Here is a 23882-nt window from a genome sequence, read left to right as displayed (position 1 = left end):
AATAATATATAAATAAATAAACTGCAAACCCAAATTATATTTCCTATACGTTGTAGACACTTAACCGTTTTTGAGATGCAAAAACTGACTGCTAACATATATTTGAGTATATTTGAGTATGGCCTGCGCAGCTATAGTAAAAAGCAACATACTGGTCAAAGTGTATGCATTATGAATAAGTGCGTACATGTTGATTTTATGTATACGACCGCAGACATAATAGGCCTATATCTGTCACCCATTCCAATTGCCCAAATATATATAGCCAGTTAGGTAAACAGGCAAATATAGCCAACACCATGTATGACTTAACACAAAACAGTGTCATCAGCTATTCCTTGTATGTGGACGGACGAGACGGTGACACGCACTTCTGTTCGCTTCAGTTCCCCGTCTGATTGCGGTTCGCATGTACTATATCCTCTCTAAGTCTGCGCACAAAAAGAACGCTTGCTCGCGATAAAAGCGAGCGCGATAAAGCAAGCACTTGTAATGTTGTTCAGAATTTGCTTGTGCCGCACAAAAAGCACGCTAGCTTTATCGCGCCTGCGATGTCAAGCGACGCTTGGAAAGCGTAAAGAATCAAAAGTTAATTCTTTATCGCGAGCAAGCGTGTTTTGGTGCCCCCCATGTGTGTTGTCTAGTCACGATCTGGCAAGTGCAGTGTATGTTTTCTCCTCTGACAGTCCGACCAAAATGGATGTGGAGTCTTTGATATCAGCCGTGTTTCGAAAACCTGCAATTTGGGACAAAAGAAGGAAAGACCACGCAAACCGCAACGTTGTGAATCGTGCTTGGAAAGAAATTAGGGAAGAGCTGAAACATGATGGTAAGAATAACTTTATTGTATGTATTTATTCATGGCTGCTTTCATTTATTTTCATTGTGCTCCATTGCCTTCTATTCTGTAGTACAAGTCCCCCCCCCCCCCTTTCCCTCTCCCCCCTCTCTCTCTCTCCTCTCTCTCTCCTCTCCCTTTTTTCCTTTCATGCCCAATATCTTTCTCATTATTTCCTTGGACCATCTCGCTCTAGCCAACTCTACTATAAGCTTATTGTAATCTACTAACAAAAGAAAATCGAAGACAGATCTACTTTTATATTTACAAGAGCAGCGTCTGGTCAGTTTACAAAAGCTTTTAATGGACTTTGGCCCAGATTGTTCTTTGAAGGTTACATTTTCTTGTTGATAGGCTATTGAATATATTGCAGAGGATATCTACTGAAGTATGCTTTAAAAACATCCCTAACAGTTTTTGAATCATTACATGGCCTCCCAACACGGTCCCAAACTATGCCTTGGTTTTCAACCGAAACTTCGTTGAGGTTTTCCACCATGCCTTCTTTGTCTATTATAGTGTTATGCAGGACACAAACACATTTTACAATGCGATCGGCAAGCAGCACGTCTGTCTCAATTTCTTTGTTTAGCAAACGCCATTTTGCTACCAAAATTCCAAACGCACATTCCACGGTTTTTCTACATCTTGACAATCTCTTGTTGAAGCAGTCTTCATCAAGAGGGAGATTTGTTCCACTGTAGGGTTTCAAAACATGAGTCATTAATGGGTATGCCTCGTCAGCAATGAACACAAATGGGGCCACGACATTGGAGTTTGGCAGGGCTGTAGGCTCTGGTATATGTAGTTTTTCTTGCACAAGAGCACGATAAAGGCCCGAGGCTTGAAAAGTACCTCCATCGCTTTGTTTCCCGTGTCCGCCAACGTTGATTGTCAGAAATTTGTAATGAGCATCAACAACAGCCTGCAACACTATTGAGAAATATCTTTTGTAGTTATAAAACATGGATCCTGATTTGCTGGGACAACGGATTCGAACATGCTTTCCGTCTATCGCTCCTAAGCAGTTTGGGAAATTCCAAAGATTGTAAAAGTCATCAGAAGCCGATAGGAATGTTTCCCTGGTTGGAGAGGGCATATGCACTGGTTTCAGCTCATCACATATAGCAGTAACAGTTTCAGACACAACGTGTGCTACAGTGGAGGCACCCACCCGGAAGTTGAAGGCAAGGGTCTTAAAAGATGAACCGGTTGCAAGAAATCTGAAAAAAAGACGTTCATCATATTAGTTGTGTCTCTGAAAGCGACTTTTGAATTGTGATATATATATTTGACTTGCTGGAATGGGGCAATCATTATGACTCAGTTTATGTGAACTTTCATCATTGACAATAATATTGTATGCAAGCACTATATCATAAATAATAATGTGCTGTTAATTTTTTTGTTTTCAGAAACTGCACTTAAGAACAAATGGAAGTCCCTGCGAGACTACTTTGCGACAGAATATAATAAAAGGTCTGTACCAAGATCAGGAGACGCTGCAAGCAATCGCCCACAATCAAAGTGGCAGTTTTTCAATCAGCTTCTCTTTTTGAAAGATATTGTTGCGCCGAGAACTTCATTCGACTCCCTAGATCTGGATAACTTTGAAGGTAATCAACCAAGCCCGGGGATTGCGGATGAGTCTGCAACAGAAGTAGACACCCAGGGCAGCAATGTGGAAAGTCAGGGACCGGACACATTTGACAATCCTACAGCCTTTGAAGCACCAGAGCCTGGGCCGTTCCAGGAGTTTTCTCCGGGGCCTCCGTCGAGTAAACGTACAAACACAAGAGCAGGGCTCCCCAAAAAACGCAGTCGAGACAGCTCGGACAGTTACAGGGAACTGATAGATATAGAAGAAAGAAAACTTCAATGCTTAAGTCAAAAAAGAGAAAATGCCGAGCAAACAAACGATGCTGACTTCCAATTCCTCAAATCATTATACCCATACATGAAAATGGTCCCTGAGCACCTGAAACTCTGCGTTCGCAATCGAATACAGTCAGTTCTGCAAGAGTTTGTATACCCACCAACAGTACAACGTTCACAAAGCCAACCCCAAGATCTGGATGTACAATTGCGAGATAGCACATCGCCCGCATTGTCTTACCAAAGCTATAGCACAGGTTCAACACCTAATAGCATTGATTCCTACACCACTCAGCCAGACTCTCATCATTTCCAGTACTAATTGTTTTCATTATGATCGTTAAGACATCTGTCAACGCCTGAACAAAAGATATTAAGCAGCGTTTTTGTTAATATGTTGTAATCTTTATGTTGGTTTATTTTTTAAGCTGTTATCATTTCCAGGTACATTCATTTAGAGTGCTGAAGACAAAGAGTCATCAAATGATCCTTAATTTTGTTGTACTCAAATTGTATTTTACACAAGATACTTAATATGCCAGTTAGGCGTAAATGATTTTTCTCTCGCAAGTGGAAAATCATTCTTATTCTTTACGAACAGTGATCTTTTTTAAACATCTATGTTGTTGATTTTATATAATCATTCTATAACTAAGATAGTTTCTGAGTTTGTTGGCTGTTTTCTCTGTTTGTTTATTGTCTTTTGTGAGTAACAACCTTTTTAATCCTACTCTTCTCTCCTAAAATGTCCTCACCATAAGTTTAAAACAAACAAGAGATTTACCTGTTGTAGTTCATAATGGAGATCAATAAACTTTATGATACACGTTTACACAGTCTTAGTTCATTGTGTATGCATGAATATATATTTACAGTTATTACTTCATACTTATATATATAACTGTATATACACATACGTTTCAACTAAGGGTGACTCACCTGAGCGTAATAACTAGACGCTCCTCTGGCAGAATTGGTTGTTGGTGCCAGTTGCACCAGTTCTTTGTTATCTTTGGTTCAATTTTTTCTAAGATATACTTGAATGTCTCTTGGCTCATTCTCAAGTATGACTGGACACGAGAAGGGCTCCTTTTAAGCAAAGGAAACAAGTGATGATATTCACCTTCCATTCGCCTCCTTTTATTTATCTCATGAACGCCCATTCTTTTGCGTTTTCCTAGGATAATTTTCGGCAAAACACTGTCAAGCAACAATAGTTCGTCTTCACTTGAATCCGCCATGGTGTCAAATGACAAAATTCTACCAGTCGCAAGCGCGATTTACAATCTGTCAATATGTCCACCTCAACGACAAGCAAGCGCTTTCATTTCACGTGCTTGCTTTATCGCGCTCGTTTTTATCGCGAGCAAGCGTTCCTTTTGTGCGCAGCCTAAAACTGACTGTGTAGGCTACCAGCAGTACACAACATATCGTGGCAAAAATGTTCATTCACATAATTCATGTATAACCAGTACACAAATTGTGTAATTTTAATGATGAAAGTACTCAAATTATATACCACTGTTATACAAATATAATTGTGAATGTGTACATTTGTACACAGTTGTTTCTATAGAGTATTTGCACATGTCAATACAGTAGAACATTAAGCTATGCTGAGGCCCCGTGTTCAAGTGTCAACTCAAAGCCCATATATGGGCGTTCAGTCGCTAGGTCAAACGGCGTGTGGGTGCAAACCGGTCCATGGACAAGAAGTTTTCCGATTCTTACTATTGACCATTATATTGACCGTTATGTTGTGAAAATGAGCGGTCTGCGACTCTCGTGTGGCCATTTGCAAAGGCGTTTGTTTAAGACCACATGTCTTACGCCGATAGTGTACATATATATTTGTATGTGGACACAGACCCCCATTACAACTTCCGTTTTTCAGTAGGGCCAAGTATTAAAATGATGGAAATTGTCTAAGCTTTGGGCAGGTATGAGTTTTAATGGTGAAAGTTTGAAATTCTGGGCGAGAGGACACAAGGAGACAGGTGGTGATGAGGCTGCGAGTGACGTCCCCTTGGCGTTGCTAGGCACCCCTCCCAGCTGCCGGCATGGAAAGGTCCAGATTTTGATGGTCAACCTATGTCAAGATTTTTACAGCTTCTTTCTCACAGGCTGGGCCAGGTATGCACCAAAGCTTATTGGCCTCGGAATGTTTGGGACTGAGCTACAGCGCTAAACGTTAACATTGTCGCTTATGGAAAACTAATGGGGGTCTGTGGCCAGATCCCTGTCCACTTGTGCCAAAACATGTAATATGTCACTGTGTGCTCAGATTTCGCAGCAGCCTGATAATATTTGGTGGGTACATCTGCGATGTGGTTTGCATTGACATGGAACTTGATTGAGCAGTTTTAAAGCTTTTTAATTCTATATTTTCCCCACATATCCATTTTGTCTAAAAATCGGCTAAAACGCTCTGTGATCAAGGGTAGTACAGGAGTATAAACAGACTGGAACAAACACAGACAACGTTTCATTGTTCCTGGTTTTTAAAATGTCTCTTTTGGGGCTGACATTTGATAAATAATGCAAAATTTGAGTGCTGCGAGTGAAATTGGAGTATGTGGCTGATAGATAGGGTGATGTGATTAAGGATGGTCAATAAGGCCTTGCATCACATATAAGGGCCCAGCCTCACACAGGTGGATAAAAACACATCAGCAGATTAATTTACTTGGCTAGAGTAGTAGAGAGGGCCAGTGTGCATTTAATTTACAAACCAAGTCAGGTTCCTCCCATGTGTGCCACCACACACTAGGTAAATGTGCTTCAAATCATCCTGCAGGTCACAAAACATTAAAAACAGGCATCTCTGCTGCAACACTGTTTGCTGTTTTGGGCATAGACTTGAAGTGGACAAGGTAAATTTTCCTCTTTAAACTTAAAAATAAACCACTGTAGGCATGTAGTTTTCATTGCATGTGTATATTCATTCCTCTGACAAGTTACATGTGCACTCACACAGTATGTGTGGCGTTGGAACAAAGATGATCAATTTCAAGTTTCTAGCATACATGTAAGTGTGATCTGTTGGAATATTGCCCTTGTGAAAATGAGTCTCTGCCCCACCAGGTGTCTGTTTCTCCACCAGAACATAGTACGCTGTTCCTGCGACATCTCAAGGAGTTTTTGTTTTAGTATCTGGCCCAGTGTGGCATCCACCTCCCTGGGCAACTGGGATTTTTTTTATGTTTCCAATGTCCTCACACACAAGTTAGAAATTAGACAGCTACATATGGCTTTCACATCCTAGTTTAACACCTATTGAGCTTTCGTCTTGGTTTCCCTCTTTAGATCTTGTCTCCCAAACATGGCGTCAGTGAACTTTGCCTGGTTTATGCATATATTGAACTGGGATCTACCTAGGTGAGTGGGGTCTGCTAGCCGTTCAGCTTCCTCAAAGGCCTGACCATTCGGATGCAGTCTTCCACTCCCCTGGCCGACCTAGAATCCCCGTCATTGGTCCGGTACTACACCATGACACATACCCCTCCAGCCCCCCCCCTTCCCCCAACCGGGGAAACGTCACAGGTTTCTCATATATGTACGGACAGTTTGAATGTCCATTCCTCATGCCCACCCAGGAACACCCAGTGTGGAACCTGATTACGGATGTAATTTCTCACTGATTATTTGAGGATTTCTGTGTTGTTACAGGTTAAAAAGTATAGCTTTTCCCCTCTTCTTGGGTCCCTTCAACATGTCTTGGGAGGGTTGCCTTGCTGACTATCTGAATGACCAATGTGCATGTACTGTGTGGCTTTATTTTTATAAGTGGCAAATTCATATTTCTCCCCTCTACTTATCTCTTGTAGATGCCAGTGTCACACTTTGGTGTTGGTTATGCGGAAAGTACTAATTTAGTCTGAGGCAACAACACAGGTGGTGGGATTCTTTTGCACTGTGAGTTGAGGTAAGCCAGCCAACCAATGGCAGCCATGGGGGAGACGGGAAAGGGGGGTAGTGGGGGGGGGGGGGGGTAGTGGGTGATCTTTTAAAGGGTTTTATCATGTGAATCACTATGTAAAAGGGATACTAGTCTTTTCTTTAGCCCTATCCATGGAAGCTGTGCCTATGAGCATTTCTATATCAATTTGGATGCATATGTTTACTTTGATGGTGATCAAAATGTACTTTTCTGGAATTTTGAAACTCCGCTTTGCTACCCACCTGTATCACTTTAAGTCAAATTTTGCACAAAGCTGCTAAAAGGTATGTCCTATATTTTGTAAGTGAATTGTCAGATAAATTACCTGTCTTTTGATATATATTTTGACACTTTTGGCTTTTAAGTGTTTTCTTAACACTGCTGTAAACAAGAAAATCTACAATTTTCTAAATGTTTGTCAATGGAAAATGTAAAATACTTTGTCATTGGAATTTTTTCGTTTTTCTTGCAGATATACATACCAGCTTTCCAAAACATGTGACCTGCTTGAGATATTTTGAACGGTATGTGCACTACAGAGCTTTGAACTTCGTGCTTGAGGATGGACAACAGGCACATTTCCAAGATAGGGGTACCCCAAGTTAAATTCCTCCTACTCAAAAGTTTTTGCATGTATCAAGCTGTAACTTTATGTGTGAGGTTTAGAGGTAGTAAGCATTATGTGGTGCAAAGATTATTGATTTTGAAAAAAGTTGGCTGGTGTGATAGGACACAGACCCCCATTACAACTTCCGTTTTTCAGTAGGGACGATTGTAGTTCTGTGTATTTTAGGGTGTAAAGTCTTTTTTTGCTGCCAGCCTGCCGTTTTTGATGTACAGGTGCATGCTTGGTATCAAAATGATGGAAATTGTCTAAGCTTTGGGCAGGTATGAGTTTTAATGGTGAAAGTTTGAAATTCTGGGCGAGAGGACACAAGGAGACAGGTGGTGATGAGGCTGCGAGTGACGTCCCCTTGGCGTTGCTAGGCACCCCTCCCAGCTGCCGGCATGGAAAGGTCCAGATTTTGACGGTCAACCTATGTCAAGATTTTTACAGCTTCTTTCTCACAGGCTGGGCCAGGTATGCACCAAAGCTTATTGGCCTCGGAATGTTTGGGACTGAGCTGCAGCGCTAAACGTTAACATTGTCGCTTATGGAAAACTAATGGGGACCTGTGGCCATGTAACCTGTGGGAAAGTTCATCAGTGATTTCTGAGGCAGTAGTTTCCCCCGGGTACTCCGGTTTCCCTCCACTCCTGAAAGTGACCGCCATCGTATAAAGTTAAACTTTCGTGAATATGGCGTTAAACTAGAACCAAAATAAATACATTAGTGTTTTTTTTGTGGACGACTTTGATCATCGGGATGCAAGATGAACGATATAAGGTACGTATTGGTTTTAGGCCTGCACGCTGTGCGTCCTATAAACAGATTCAAGCAGTTCATATTGAAAAATGTAAAATACTGAAAATCCTTAAAGATCAAAGAAGCATGTGCTGACAGTTTTCAGTTTATAGAAAAAACATCAAATGTGGACATTTTACAAAACTATAGTCAGAACTAGACTGGCTGCATAGGGGAAAAATTCCAAAGAATGGCAGTAAGCAACATGAGCATGTACACAGGCCTATGTCACTGACATTTAATAGCCAATAGAAGGGTGGCCAATTTAATGGCTATATATGGGTGTCCAGCCAGTAAAACTGCTTAAAACCATTTTCTAAATCATGTCTACCAATCTGCATGACTGCATGACACATGCATTCGTTAACGGACAAAGGGCATTATAAAGTTACTGTGATGAGCGCCCTGTGTTTATAAGCGTTAACCTTGCCCACTTAAAGACCATGTAGGGCCTGTATGGCCGAGCTACGCAATGATGGCATACGTATGTCCTCTTGTGATAGCCACCGATGGTGCAACATACGCGCCTTACATGAACTTCTTTTTTCTGTGTGTGAGTACGAATTTACATGATTATACTGACAAAGTATGAGCTCAGACGACCTACTTTATGACCCGTACCGCTATATATACACAGAGCCCGGGGATATTTAGGGCAGGTCTCTTGTGCAGATGTTGTTGTGGAGGACTGGGTAGTACCGGGCAGCCTGACGACTGGCATTGCGGGTGGGAGAAGTTAGACGGTAATACAGTGCTAAGTGCGTCCTATCCCAGCTGCAGGCTGTGGTTCACTATGTTCGCTTAAAGCTGTGCGTACGACACTCGCCTTGGCAACACCAGGCTGCTTTGAAGTTTGGCAGTTTAAAGTGGTTCGACGAAGTGCGTTGAGCGCCCTGAGTACACGTATCGAGGCTCTAAAACGTTTGACAGATTTGAGGTGGGCTGTTCTTCAAGATCGCGCACGAGTAGAGGGAACCCAAGGCTGAGCTGAGCTGAGCTGAGCACTGAACATCAAGCATGAACGTCCTTGGCCTGATCAACGTCCCGATTTGGGTCGTCGTTTTGCTGACGGTTCTGTTCCTGTTTTACTGGTAAGATTTATTAATACTGTGTTACATTTCATATACATTTTCACACTGTATTGCACGTTTTCATATACTGGTAAGCTTATTCAACACCGTATTACATGTTGTACGTACAGGTGTAAGCATATTGAACACTGCACGTATGTTATTACTGCATTCACTTACATATTACACTTCTTATGTATAATAGTCAGTCTGTAGTTAACACTAATGCACTTAACACATCAAAAATTTACCTGTGTTACGGCGTTATAAAAAACAACAATCTAATACGTAAGTGAAAAAAAAAAGAATACATAAATATGTAATGTAGGTATGCTCCAAAAAAGTATTCAGTAATCATAAAAGTGCGTTCACGGGTTAAATTGATGATCTTTCAAGGCTGTTACGGACCGTGGTTATAGGTGAAAATGCGGGTGTGAGTTAAGGTCAGTGCTCTTGTGGCGTCTACAAGGCTTAATTATGTGGCTTAACAACAAGGCTTAACAATAGATCAGAGTGACAGTTGTACGTAGAAAGCCCTTGTGTCAGCTGTCGAATGTTTAGGCAGGTTCCCAATCCTAATACAAAACGTATAAACAGGATGTCTTCTGCGCTCTACATGACGACTGGTACCTTGCTCACAGGCTGTGAAATGGTGTGAATAAACGTGTGATAAGTAGAGATTTACAGCTAACGCTTCGATGGGCATTGCGGATTCGTGTAATAACTATTAGTGGGCCTGGGTTCTAGGGGTCTAAACAGGCATTTATATAACAACCAAACAGGACGCTCCAGTGGTCTCTTGCACAAAGAGATCGTAGCCTACGTTGACTGTATAACTACCGTGGCAACATATGGTTTTGTGGAAATGACAGTTACAATCAACTTAGCCTACGATCGCTTTGTGCAAGGTGTTTACTTATGTACTTTGTGGAACGACAGATAACGTTCAAAATACAGCCCGATCTGTCAGTAAGTTTAACATATTTATTGAATTCCCTAATCCTCATTGGCCACTTTGTGAAATTACAGATCAAGTTCCACAACCAGCCCGATCTGTCGATACGTTTGGCATATTAAATGAATTCGTTGTTTTTCACAGGTCGGTAATTTCCGTGCAATTACTGCTTCAAATTTTGCTCAATTTCGATCAAGTTTTTTTTGTGAAGATTTATTTTGGCGTAACCCCAGATCAAATTTAAAAATTACAGCTTGATTCATGGATAAGTTTTTACATATTTATTTATTTATTATATGAGAGTACAATATATGTAATGGATTTATTTATTTGATTGGTGTTTTACGCCTTACCCAAGAATATTTCACCCATATAACGGAGCCCAGCATTATGGTGGGAAAAACAGAACCCACGACCATCCGCAAGTTGCTGTAAGGCCTTCCCGTGTACGGCCGGATAGTAAGCAAACATGAGCTGGACTTGAAATCAAAGACCGCACTGGTTAGAGGCTTCTGTACCATCGCGCCGCGCTGGCGTGCTACGCCCTTCGGCCACGGACCCCGCCGCCCCCCCCCCCCCCCCCTTAAGCAATAGGAGATTCTAGACTAGAGTAGGGCCTTGTTCTCACAGGAGTCAAGCTCGTAGGCTCTGGCTAATTCCGCTGAACCTAAAATTCAGTTCGGTAGTTTGTTAGGTGAAGGGCGGTGGTTTGCTGGTACCAGCCCCGTCGTTCAAGTAAACAACCCTCAAAGTGTAAAAGTCATTACAGTTTAAGCATTGAACATTATAGAATGAAACCTTAACGTAAATAAACTGACAAGAGGCCGGGTTTCAGCGGTTAATTGAGATAAACTGATAAGAGGCTGGGTTTCAGCGGTTCACTGAGATAAACTGAAAAGAGGCCGGGTTTCAGTGGTTAACTGATATAAACTGACAAGAGACCGGGTTTCAGCGGGTAACCAAGATAAACTGACAAGAGGTCGAGTTTCAGCGGTTACGTGTGACCATTTGGTAATTATCACACTCTCGTGTTCTAATACACTTTTGAACATACGCATACATGTTAACACCAACCACTTTTAGTGTTGAAAAGACAATCAGAACTAATGCTACGTATGTCTTTGTTTCAGGTACGCAACAAGAAATAATGGTATCTTTAAAAAGATACACGTTGATGGTCCCACCCCATGGCCTGTGATAGGAAACGTCCACGAAGTGCTGAGAAAGGTTCGTGTTTTGGTTCAAATTGACAATAATCTTGTTATAACGCTGATGTAAAGCATGTTGATTACCAAGAGTGCTGGAAGCAAGTAGAGTGCGCTTGAAACACATGTTCTACCGAGAGTGCTGGAAGCAGATCGAGTGTGCTCGAAACACATGTTGTACCAGGAGTGCTGGAAGCACATTAAGTGTGCCTGCCGGAAACTCTAAAGTGTGGCAGGACAAAAAATGTACATGATATAGCAATTAAAAACCAGAACGGCCAAACAATGAAACCCAGCCTTGTTTTCAGTTTATATCAGTTAGAACTACATTTTGACTGTTACGTTTTTATTTTAAGTGTTCATGAAAATACCAACTAACACACCCCTGGCTTAAGCAGAGGAATTCTGGTCATGTTAATAGCCTCGCCATTTGATGTTAAAGACACGGGACTATTTTCATTTCAGTATTTAATGTGAACTCGCACGCTAACAGCAAACACGCCGTTGAAATGGACACTGTATCCCAAGCAAGCAAACTGGGGTCGAACTGGCATCTTATTTTGTCTTTCAGAGTAACATATTTGCAAGCATTATCTTGAAATGTAAGAACAAACTGTAGCTGAACGCGTGTTGCTGAATCCGTCTTTCATGTTTCGCATTTAGTTTCACACTGGTTTAACTGTTCTATCTTCTTTTTATTGCAGGGATTCATTGAAGCTTACGACGAATGGTTCAAGAAGTATGGCCGAGTGTTTGGGTAGGTAGACTAATGCAGAGCCTGTGTCATCCCACATATATAAAGTTACACTTAAAAAATAAATCGTTAATTTAAACAGAAAGTCAGTTATCTGAGAGATGGTAGAATGTATCTTGCCATTACATTGCGGAAGGCTTTCGCTTTGTATGTTGAGCAATTTGAAATAAGCACTCTGGAAGCATTGCTTTCTTTGTGTTTAAGTTCCCCGTCGGCTTGAGTGGTCAGAATAATAAACCTTTAAGTGGTCAGAATAATACACGTTTACCTATGTCAAAGTCCATAGAAGGACAAACGGGACATATTTCTTCCAAAAAGAACTTTGTTTCTATAAATTGCCTAATAATTACCACGTTTTAATAGGAGGTTTCGGGTTTGAACTCTTTATAGCTGAAGATAAAAATGTTTAAACTGTTCATATAGTATATATGACTTATTAGAAATCCTAGGTAATCAAATCTTAGATCGACTGGCCATGTTCCCACGTTAGCTTTCACATTAACCACCCTGAATAGTTACATTTACTAGCCTGGAACTCGGTCCTGTCGTCTGCGCTGTCCTCAAAATAGTAATTAACGCTGTAGCCTACACAACAACTAAACATTTTTTGAACTTATTTCCTGAACTAAAACCAATTCTAAATTCAAATTGCCTCATTATGCCAGAATAGTGAAGACAGTTAACACATATGTAATCGACGCACCCACTCAGACAACATCTAAACTTCGCAAACCACCATTTTCGAATCACGCAAATTCGTTGCTAGGGTGGACTCGGGTACTCGTCCCAAAATTAAAATCTTCATTTTTTTACAATAATTGCTTTTAGTCCCTTCTTTCTGTTGATTATAAAAACAAGAAGTAAAGTTAAGACTCCCAAGTAAGCTGTGAATCGCCTAGTTAATCTTATTTGTACATTTGTATTAATTGTAACGTTTTCGTATTTATTAATAACGAATAACTATGTGGTACAAAAGCAAACGCATTTTTGTAGCACACAGCTTTTGGTATGTTGGGAACAACATATTCCAAAGGACCGAGTTCCAGGTTAGCGAATGGAAGAGTACAGATCTGAAAGCTAAGCTGGGAAGAATGAAACAGATCTCAGATCTAACATTTACCATAACATGGGCGGGTGCCTCTTTGGCGTAGTGGTCAGCTTTTTAGCCCAGTGCAAGGGCCCAGGAGCATCTCACTGTAATTGTAGAGCACATAGTTGTGTTGGTCTGTACTTTCACAGGAGTCATGAGAAAAGTGCCTGAGGTGCGAATCGGCAGAAATCTGGCACTACTCCAAGAAAATCAAATAGAACGTTGTGTATTTCTACCTCGTAGTGTTAGCCAAGGTGTAGAGGTACATGGAGCTGGGATAGTCGTGGCTTTCGGCCGGACCCTTCCCGGTTTCCACAATAATGCTGGCTGCCGACGTGTAAGTGAAATATTGTTGAGTGCGACGTAAAACACCAATCAAATAAATCACTGAATTAAATATAAGACGGGCTTCTAAAAACCGCATAGCAAAGAGTTATTTAGAGTAGACCTCAGACAGGTCACTGGTAAATTAATGTCAACAAAAGTTAACTAACATTTTTGACGAGTCACATGACACAGGACTTTTGGGACTAAAGAGTTCGATCTACTTATAAAACATTTCTATTCGGAATAGGCAGAACAGCGAACAAATTTGACAGACTGGGTGTAAATCTGTAGTCCCCTATCCTTGGTGTACTGGTAGACGATTGATTAATTACGTAACAGTAAAACTTCGAAAGCCGGTAAAATCGTGTCTTTAAGATCAGTCTACACATACATATATTTCGAATGAACTCAAGCAATGTAACCGCCATGGTATAAGTGCAATATTCTTGAATACGGCGTAACACACCAATCAAATAGATAAATAAATTAAACATGATGATTTTAAAATCACATCTGCTCTCTCTTTCAGCCATTTTGAAGGGTCACACCCCCTACTGGTCATTGGGGACGCCGAAATGTTAAGGGAGATAACTGTGAAGGAATTCAACACCTTTACCAACAGGCGGGTAAGTACACACTGACAGTAGCGTATCTCGGATCATCCTCTTCATACTGATGTATTACATTTATATGTATTAGCCAAGACAAAGCTGTTTTAAAACTATTAGGACACTACCTTCTCCCAAAAGCGTTACTGTGTTTTCATTTGGAGCTCTTATATATAATTTCATCTCGAACGTGACCACATTGCACACTCCGACGTGGCCTAAATGCACATATTTAAAGAGAAACTTGTCAAAAAGGAAAACATAAGGCTCAAATTCAAATAGAATGTTTTACAGTAACTATGGAGACAAGCTTTAGTCCAATTTTTAGAACATTATGGAACATGGCTGTATGCTGGTTGTTATTAAACTTTTAGTAGTAGCACAATAATTGAGGAATTCATACTCATCATCTTTGATTGTAACTCATCTTCTTTGCCAGAGCTTTGGGATCTTAGAGGTTGCGGAGCCGCCAGTGACGGATTTCCTCACTGTAATGGAGAATGACGACTGGCGCCACAACCGTAACACCCTGACGCCGGCCTTCAGTGGCGGCAAACTGAAAAAGGTCAGTCAAGGTCACGGCATGCAAGCAGGACCTGTATGTGCTTGAATGAATGAATGATTATTGCTTAACGCCACATCAGTATGTGCTTGAGAAGTTCACATATATCTTGTTGCTCGTTGTCGTTGTTAGTATTATTTCTGTCAAAACGCGAGTGATAAAAAACTGGTAATTTAACATGATGCATCAGATTAACACTTAAATGTTGTCATTTTACCATGTGAGATTTCTGATAAGTATATGTATACGTGGGACACGTTATCTTTATCACACTAGGATGTAGTCGTAATATTTACACTATCTGACAGATGACAGACATGATCATCGATGCCGGAGAAACGTTTGTGAACACGCTGAAGAAGAAGGCGGACACTGGAGAGCCAGTTGATATGAAGGAGTAAGCAAAACTGTCTGCACGATTTTACTGTTTGATTGAGCTACACACAAGAAATTAATCTGTTATTTTGAACAGAAAGTCTGTTGTCTGAGTGATGCCAAAATGTAATGCGCTATCGCAGCACATTATTCTGTTAAATATAACACACGTATTCTAGTAATTAAACATAAAGATTCTGAAAGATAAGACTAACAGGATATCTTGGATATGATAGACTATTATGTTATAACAACAGAACGCATTCTAGGATCACTCGGACAGCAGATTTTTTGTTAAAATTAACAGATTAATTTTTTCAGTGGATATGGAAATCGGAATTATAAAGTTATAGTGTGTGGTGAGATCTGCAGCCAATTCAACAAAGCCGTTTGTGAGTTAATTCAAAATTTCAAATATCTTCACAATGCCGATTTTTTTTTTTTTTTTTGGTACTGGAAGTTAAAATTAAGAGACATTTGTCAAACGGGAACATTGATAAGGTGTACAAAATTTAACTATTAAAGCGGAAAAGTAAGTTTTACGGTCGCGTTTTAAATTTTGACTAAAGTCAGAAATGGCTGTGTGGAATGGGTTCCAAAATTTTGCATCCTAGTTGAATAGATATCTGTTTGGTGTATACCAAATATACAGTTGAATGCATACAGGCTGATGTTGACTCGTTCTATTTTTGCTTGGCGGAAGCTTAAACTCCCAAGCTTATTCACGCTTCGATGAGACGCAAAACAGAATTCTTCCCCATCAGCTCCTTATTTTATAGCTTGTAAATATCGTGGCGATCTACAATTAAGACAATTGAACCTTTAAATAAGAGTCTTTACTTTAACAGAGCATTGCACTGAATTTTGTAATTTTCAGACATACTGGAGCCTACACCATGGACGTCATCGCCGCCACAGCGTTTGGCATTAAACTGGACACCCAGACCACACCGAACGATCCTTTCGTCAAACACGCTAGGAAATTTTTCGACTTTTCCATATTCTCCCTTTCCTTGATAATTTTGTGTAAGTGTTTGACAGTGTGGCCCGTATATGGATATGGTCATTTTAAATAACTACACTAATTTATATTCACTCGTTGTCTAGTTTGCATATTATAAAGCTAATGTTGTAAAGTTCTTTTTTCAAAGAATTTTTAAACTTTCACTAATGCTACATTAAAACATCAAGGTTATCAGCTTTACGACCAGAATGTCCATTTTTTTAAACTTCCAAAACATTTCTATCCGAGAAGCCATAGATGAAACGCTATGCAGTTTGTTTTCCTCAGCATTACTGTCCAGTTTCACATATAACCGGTCGTTTACAGGTGATGATTTATTCTCTATTTGTGCAGAGTTTCATGTTGCTCCTTTCTTTTCAGTTTTCTTTCCATTTTTGAAACCTTTAATTAAAGTTTTCAAGATCCAAATCTCGCCGAAAGATGCCATTAATTTCTTTAGTAATGTTGTGAAACAAGCGCTGGCAGAACGAAGGAACAATCCAGGGGTATGTGTGAAAGCTAAACTCTCACAAAGACTTAAAATGTGATAGCTCTGCTGTCGCTGCACATTTGGTAAAGGTGCTTTGTTTGAACGAGAAAGGTTGTGAGTTCGAGTCCTGTCCTCACTCTCTGGGCAGCAACTTCATTTTCGGAAATGTTATCAGTTGTCATGACTGTCGTATACTGAACACAGAAATAAAACAGCAAAAAAAAAAAAAAAATTAAAACATCAGTTAAACGAAAGTTGTTGTTGGTTGTTCGACTGTGAAAAAAACAAATTATGCCTCAAAATATAAAGTATCCCATGACGTAGTTCTTCAAATATGTTACATTTGATTTTCGAATAAAAGAATACAATGATGTCCAGTTAAGACAAAACTGAAAATTGTATATTAAAACACTTTAGGCCATACCGGAACAAACCAAATTTGTTTTAGATAATTTTATCACGTAAACGTTTTCACTCTTGTTATCTTTAGAAATATTCTGACTTCTTACAACTCATGATCAACGCAGAGAAGGAAGCCCAGTCAGCGTCGGGAAACATGACAGGTTCCCATAGTAACGGAATAGTCGATGAGTCTGAAGGGGATGACGCTTACTGGAAGGACAAAAGGAAAGGGCAAGGTAGGTTTCATTGATCTCATTCAGTATGGTGGATAATACTTGCCTTGAGGTAAACCAGACAGCATTCCTCAGTCGTTCTACTTTCCTTGGCGATGCAGAGTAAGGCATAATGAAGAAGAGGAAAAGTGGAGCTTTTTGCATTGGTGTAGGAGTCCGCATAGAGTTTGGTTAACCCTGGCTTGTGTGTGTACGAATGCGTGTCGAAGTGAATGCAATGTTGCTGTTAATTATAGCCTGCTATACTGAAGGAAATATCTTGAAGAGTTTTGTTTGTCAACATACGTAAAGTGGACGGTTAGTGCTGTTCCTTGTCCTTTCCAAAATCGTCGGACACAGACATTGCACACTTAAAAAAATTAATCTGTTAATTTTAACAGAAAGTCCTTTGTCTGAGTGATGCTACAACGTGTTGGTCTGTTAAATATGACATAGATATTCTGTTAGTTCAACATCAAGTTTATATCAGACTAACAGGATATCATGGTGAATATGGCGGTTTTCAACGAATTTTAGACTGTTACACGAACGTCTTTGACTCCACAGCCCTTGAGCTCTTGGAACGGAGAAGTCCACAAATGCTCTATCCAAAGCCGCAATTGAATCTGCACCCTGTATGTCTTGGCGATTGAAAGACAAATGCCTTAATTGCTCTGTGGCGGCCTACTTCCCCTAGATTGCAGAAGATATGATATTTTAAGATGTTCCTGACTGTTTTTGTAGGTTTGACGGACTCGGAGATTCTGGCGGCCTCGATCCTGTTCTTCGCGGCGGGTTACGACACCACGGCCTCCACACTGGCCCATCTGTTCTACCACCTGGCCATGAATCCAGACCACATGGACAAACTCATCACCGAGATTGACGAGCACTATCCAGATGTAAGTCACCTGTCACTCACTCACTCACACAACTGTTCTACCACCTGACCACGAATCTTGGCCTCATGGGTGGGCTTATCGCCGAGATTGACGAGCAGTACCTGGATGTAAGTCACCTGTCAATCCATCATTCAATCACTCACAGCCCTGTTCTACCACATGGCAATGTGGACAGCATGGACAGGCTGATCGCGGAGATTGACGATCACGACCCGAATTTTTTAAAGTTAACTGTCACTAACTCACTCACATGGTTTTAAGTCACCTATCACTCACTCAGTCAATCAATCACACACCTTGTCTACCATCACAAACTTATCACCTCGACTGACAAGCACTACCGAGTTTGTAAATGACCTGTCAGTTAGTCAGTCACTCACTCACATACCTGTGCTACCATTATAAACTTATCACCTAGACTGACGAGCACTACCCTCTCATTGTATGGGCCTTTTTCATTTTAGGGCAAAAGGCCTGATTATGAAAGCATCGGTAAGTTATCTTACCTGGACATGGTGATCCAAGAAGGACTACGAATAAATCCTCCCGCGGGAAGGTAAGCACGTGAGGCAACACATGTATTCATATATATATATATATATATATTGATGTTTAACGCCATATTTAAGAATATTTCTTTTTTAGAATGGCGGCCATCATTAAGGTGGGAGAAAAACCAACCAGAATACCAATAAGACTATGAGACAATCCGAATACCAACAAATAAACCATAATATAAATAAGCGAATCATTTTATCAATAAGCAGACCCCAATATAAATCACCGAATCAAAATATCAGTAAGCAAACCCCGATACAAATTGCCGCATGAGAATATCAATAAATGAATCGAACGTAAATTGCCGAATCAGAATATAAATAAACAAACCTTAATATAAACCACCGAACCAGAATATCAATAAATAAACCCAATATATATCGCCGAACCGGATTATCAATAAGCAAACCCCAGTATAAATCGCCGCATGAAAATATCAATAACTAAACCGTAATATAAACCATCGAATCAGAATATCAATAAATAAACCCTAATATAAATCATGCAGTCAGAATATCAATAAGCAAACTCCAAAATAAATTACCGAATCAGAATATCAATAAACAAACCCCAATGTAAATTACCGAATCAGAATACCAGTAACTAAACCGTAATATAAACCATTGAATCAGAATATCAATAAGCAAACTCCAATATAAATGACCAAATCAGAATATCAATAAACAAACCCCAATGTAAATGGCCGAATTCAGTTTGTGAACTAAGCATGCCCCAGGCCAGGGTCACATCACATTGTCTACTGTGATTGTAATATATATTAAATGTGATGACAACACACCAGTTTGTTCAGTTCTAGTCATACCAGTCATGAATACATACAGATGTACCCATAATTAAGACAGCCAGAATACCAATAAGCAATCAGAATTCCTTGGCCTCATCGCTTTGGGGTACTGCTTGTTACTGATATATTATATACCTCTTTATACAGTTTACCCTTTTAAAGTATCTTATATACGTCAAACAGCACGAGGCAGTGTTGAGTTACGCGAAATAATTCAGTCTAGAAGTTTTATTCCAGGACTTCATTTGTAATATGTCCACGTGTTCAATTATAGTTTGTTGATACCCTGATATCTTTGTTTTCTGTGTTGTAGAATGGACAGGGTATGCAGTCGTGACATCACAGTTAGGGGTGTTCACATTCCAGCAGGAATGGGCGTGGCTTTACCAATCTACATGATCCACCATGACCCCGGTTACTGGCCCGATCCGGAAGTGTTTGATCCAGAAAGGTACGAGTGGACATGCACATTTATATCGGTGTAATGACACTCTCTATCGGGGTATTAAAAATGTCTTGTTTTGTCAAAAGATTGTTTTGTCACACGTAAACTATACCCCTTGAGTGAGCAGATATTTCTGTGTAAGATTGATTGACAAGACCAGTCGACAAGTTAACCCGCCTTAAGCACTTCTCCATTTTGATACTGTCAATGCTGTCAAACAAGGGATACAAAAAGTTAGTTTGGAGTTGTTTTAGTGACAGTTGATGAAAATGATTGGGTAGCAAGTTCTACAACTTACATGACCCTTTCCTTACAAAATTTTATGTAAGAGTTGACGAAAGGCACAATTGTATTGTTGTAATAATATATCAGGAATAAATGAGGCGGGAAGAGGTTACCAGAAATGTATAGCCAAGTAGAAAAAGTACGGAAAAGAAACAGATGAATAGTATGACCTAATTTTCAATGAAAATGAAAAAGTAACAGTTAATTATATTAAATCAAAGCTCCTATAGGGTATTGAATTGGTTGTTTGTAATTGGACATGTTGGACATGAACGATGGAGTTAATCTGTACATGTATATGTTTTCCCGGACAAGTGTTTAATAGGACACTGTACTTGCATGACTTCCATTGGCCAGATAACAGATCACGTGACTTGTTATGTGATTTTCATTGGTCAGATTCTCCCCGGAAAACAAGGAGAAGCACCACCCACTCCAGTGGATCCCGTTCGGGTACGGTCCCAGGCACTGTATCGGAATGAGACTGGCTCTGATTGAGATGAAGTTTATCATCGTCCAGCTCTTACAGAAGTACAGATTTGTCCCCAACAGTAAGACTGTAAGTATGACATATTAAATATTTTCACTATATGGTTGATATATCAAGTGATTGTGGCGGAAATTTGCTATAAAGGAAATTGTCCCTAGGTATAATTAAGTACATCACCCATGATTCTCAATTGTCATTGGCTTATTTGACGGGTTTGGGATTGAACCCGGGATGTACCGTTTAAGAGGGAGGCTCTCTAACCACTACGCCACTGCAGCTGGCCTTAGCAGAATCGGCGAGAACTGGATTGGCGCACCAGGCCTTAATAGTCAAGAGTTTATGTGTACGTGTACTTGTGTACTTCTCCTTCATCAGCGACTGTCAGTTTTTAGGTGGCGGCCATCAAACCATCGCCATTTGACAGGTGCCTGGCAAACCCGGAAGTTTCGTGAGTAATAGTGCTCATTTCTCTACTTTAATTGTAGAAACCTCTAAAGTTTAAGGACAATCCCCTTCTGTCGAGCACCAAAACCGGAGTGTGGGTGACGGCCGTACACAGGGAATGAAAGCGATGATGTATCCGTGCTGGACAATGTGAACAAAGAAAATAATGCCGACAACGACCTATTAACTAATCCTGCCCTGCCTTTCAAAACAGTTTTAAGTCTGACTAGGCATAGGGCGACAAAATTACAAAACATGTAACTAAGTAGGACATCTACTAAGTATGATCGTTTTCATAACTCGTGGCCAAGTTTGTGTTTGTATATACTACTGTAAATGACATTCATTGTACATTTAAGTCGTATAAGTGAAATATCATTGATTACAGCGTAAAACACCAATCAAATAGATAAGTAAATAAGAAAATAGGCCTGGACATTGATTGTATACATTCAGAATTCTTGGTACTAGCTGAGTATACATTTTCTAACGATGTAAATCATATGTACCTTTGTGTCTAAAATAAAGATTTATCATTATAATTACTATTATCATTACAGCAGTTAATGGACATTCTAACATACCTCCAAAAACTTTAACATTAAAGACAATGGTGAGGGAAGTGTGTTCGAATTGATAATCTGTACACAGTTGCCCTCCTCGCCATAGACGCTGGGACGATTCCATTTCGCTAATAAAACAGAGAGGCTGGCTTGTACTGTCAGAACGTCTGTTTTCTTCACATTTTCCAAGGATATAGGCAAAAAAAAAAATTTAAATTAAGTTAAATTTCAGTTAAATTTAAAAGTGAAATATTTACCATTACGACATCATGTGGCCAAGAGGCACTTATCCCGTGTGCCAGACCAAAGGCAGTGATACTGGCTGTAGGCAGCTGCAAAGATAACTCAACAAGGCATTATAGATGCTGTAATATAAAATACTGTTCTGTCAGTACTCCCACCTGCCGACCTGCCTAACCCGGAAACCTCAGAACCCCTGCCCAGCTGCCTCTGTTGCTGCACCAATCCTGAAACTGTGAGACTTAAATTTGGAAACGGGGAGACTCGCATACAAGGTTGCACACTAAAGTCGGTTGACGAAACGGTAATATTATAGGTGGGTATGGAAACGGGGGACCTGGGCAGAGGCCACATAACTCAAAAAATTCACGAAGGGAACTACAAAGAACGGATTCGTGTTGCTGGGAAATATTACATGGAATGGCTCGCCAGTGGAATGTTTATAATATCTGGAACAGGTTTTCATATACCTTCTTCCTGGATGAGGCAGGGAAACGCATCTTTTTCGCCCACCCGATATATGTATTTTTTATGTATATCGGTTAATTTCAGGCTGAGCCCGCAGCATTAATATGCTTATGTTTTACTGTATTAATTGCGTATCCCTCGTTATAATGTGAAATAGGTGAACACTATTGTTTTAACTCCGGCTCAGTCTGTATTTTTACGTTACCCCCCAAACCAATAAAAACTGTCTTGTTAGTGTATTTTTGTTTATACGCTGTTTTGTTTCTTTTTTGCTCCATGATTGTTGGGTTAAACGGTACAAACATGTCGACACGAGTGAGGAGAGGCCAGGAGCATTAAGACCAACGCAAATGGCTTTGTGTTCAATACACATAAGTGGACATCCATGTAAAAACACACAATTTTATACAGTGTGCGAATCAATAGACAAAGGTAACGATTAATCGGAAATACCAGACAGAGGACTTTATGTAACTGGCATTCAGACTGAAGACGATGCACATATTGATGACATACCCTTTTAACGCTGATTTATTTAAATAAACTTGGGGCACGAAGGTGTGCTAAATGTAATCCTATCGATTTTCAAAATTTGCAGTAATTTTAATTATTAATATTAATACATTCTTCTGTTGCTGTTTTTGTTACTATTAATTTGTTGTTGTTTATTTCTTGTTGTTTTTTGGATTAACAAAAAATACCATTAGAATAAAATTATTATGTTCTTTGCCTTTTTTTAGTTACACATACTTTAGTTTTAAACTCACAATGCACTGCGCAACGTATATAAATATTTGTATATATTGCTATCGAATTATTTTGGATGCTCTCATACATTAATTATTCCTTAATTATGTTATATCGTATTTTATAATCCACTGTTTTGTGAAACGCATAATCAGTCATATGGCGTATACAGGCATTTTGCTTTGTTGACTTATTGTTATTCCAGTGCTACAGGGGTTCTTTGTATTTGTTCTTTTGTGAAATAAAGCTGCATTATTCCTATTCTGTCTTCCTCTCCTTAACTGGATGCTCGCGCGTCAGCACCCTACGACATTTTAAAATCACAAATACCATACTCCACTAATAAGTTCTAAATTTATTTGAATGAAAATATACGCTGAAAAAAAAACGCAGTCATAAAACTAATGTATATATGTAAATAGACAATAAGTAATGCAAGCCAATTAATAAATATGTATGATAATAAATATGTAGTAATAAAAGCGCCCATTTGACGGGCAACGATATCCGAAAGGGAAGTAGTCCTAAAACTAGTATTTCAACAAATCAACAGGAAATGCAGAGATTATTTCGTGTTCAATGGAGAAAAGGTTGTCAGCTCGCTCTACTGTCCACACTTGGACCGACTCCTTTTACATGTAGGTGAGCATCTCTGAATTGTGTACTTTGATAAGCACATCGGAGTTTTGGCTTTATGTTATTGTTCAAACTAACAATGTTAACAGGCGTCGCTAACTCTCCCCAAAACACGGAACCTCAGCTTATTACTCTACCCGTCAGTCACACCCTTAGTGACAGTCTGGTGAAGAATTTGGCCTTGTGAA

At 39.8% G+C, this 23882-nt stretch overlaps 2 protein-coding genes across 2 annotated transcripts; both read left to right on the top strand.

The window, feature by feature from the left end:
• The first annotated feature begins 696 nt into the window (after positions 1-696).
• On the top strand, positions 697-3035 carry LOC135476882 (uncharacterized). The gene is made up of 2 exons (XM_064757026.1): positions 697-829; positions 2254-3035. The coding sequence occupies exons 1-2, from the start codon at positions 697-699 to the stop codon at positions 3033-3035; spliced, it is 915 nt and encodes a 304-aa protein (XP_064613096.1).
• Positions 3036-8738: 5703 nt separating this feature from the next.
• Positions 8739-23319, top strand: LOC135476591 (cytochrome P450 3A24-like). Its single transcript, XM_064756668.1, has 14 exons — positions 8739-9149; positions 11214-11310; positions 11993-12045; positions 13989-14085; positions 14507-14632; positions 14938-15026; positions 15882-16030; positions 16389-16513; positions 16988-17135; positions 17856-18013; positions 18478-18569; positions 19690-19827; positions 20506-20665; positions 21082-23319. Exons 1-14 carry the CDS (start codon positions 9076-9078, stop codon positions 21160-21162), a joined length of 1587 nt encoding a protein of 528 aa, XP_064612738.1. The 5' UTR covers positions 8739-9075; the 3' UTR covers positions 21163-23319.
• The last annotated feature ends 563 nt before the right edge of the window (positions 23320-23882 follow it).

Source organism: Liolophura sinensis, chromosome 10 (genome assembly GCF_032854445.1).
Source record: "Liolophura sinensis isolate JHLJ2023 chromosome 10, CUHK_Ljap_v2, whole genome shotgun sequence".
In the NCBI taxonomy this organism is placed as follows: domain Eukaryota; kingdom Metazoa; phylum Mollusca; class Polyplacophora; order Chitonida; family Chitonidae; genus Liolophura; species Liolophura sinensis.
The sequence above is the reverse complement of the archived record's forward strand: the minus strand, read 5'-3'. Positions and strand labels throughout refer to the sequence as shown.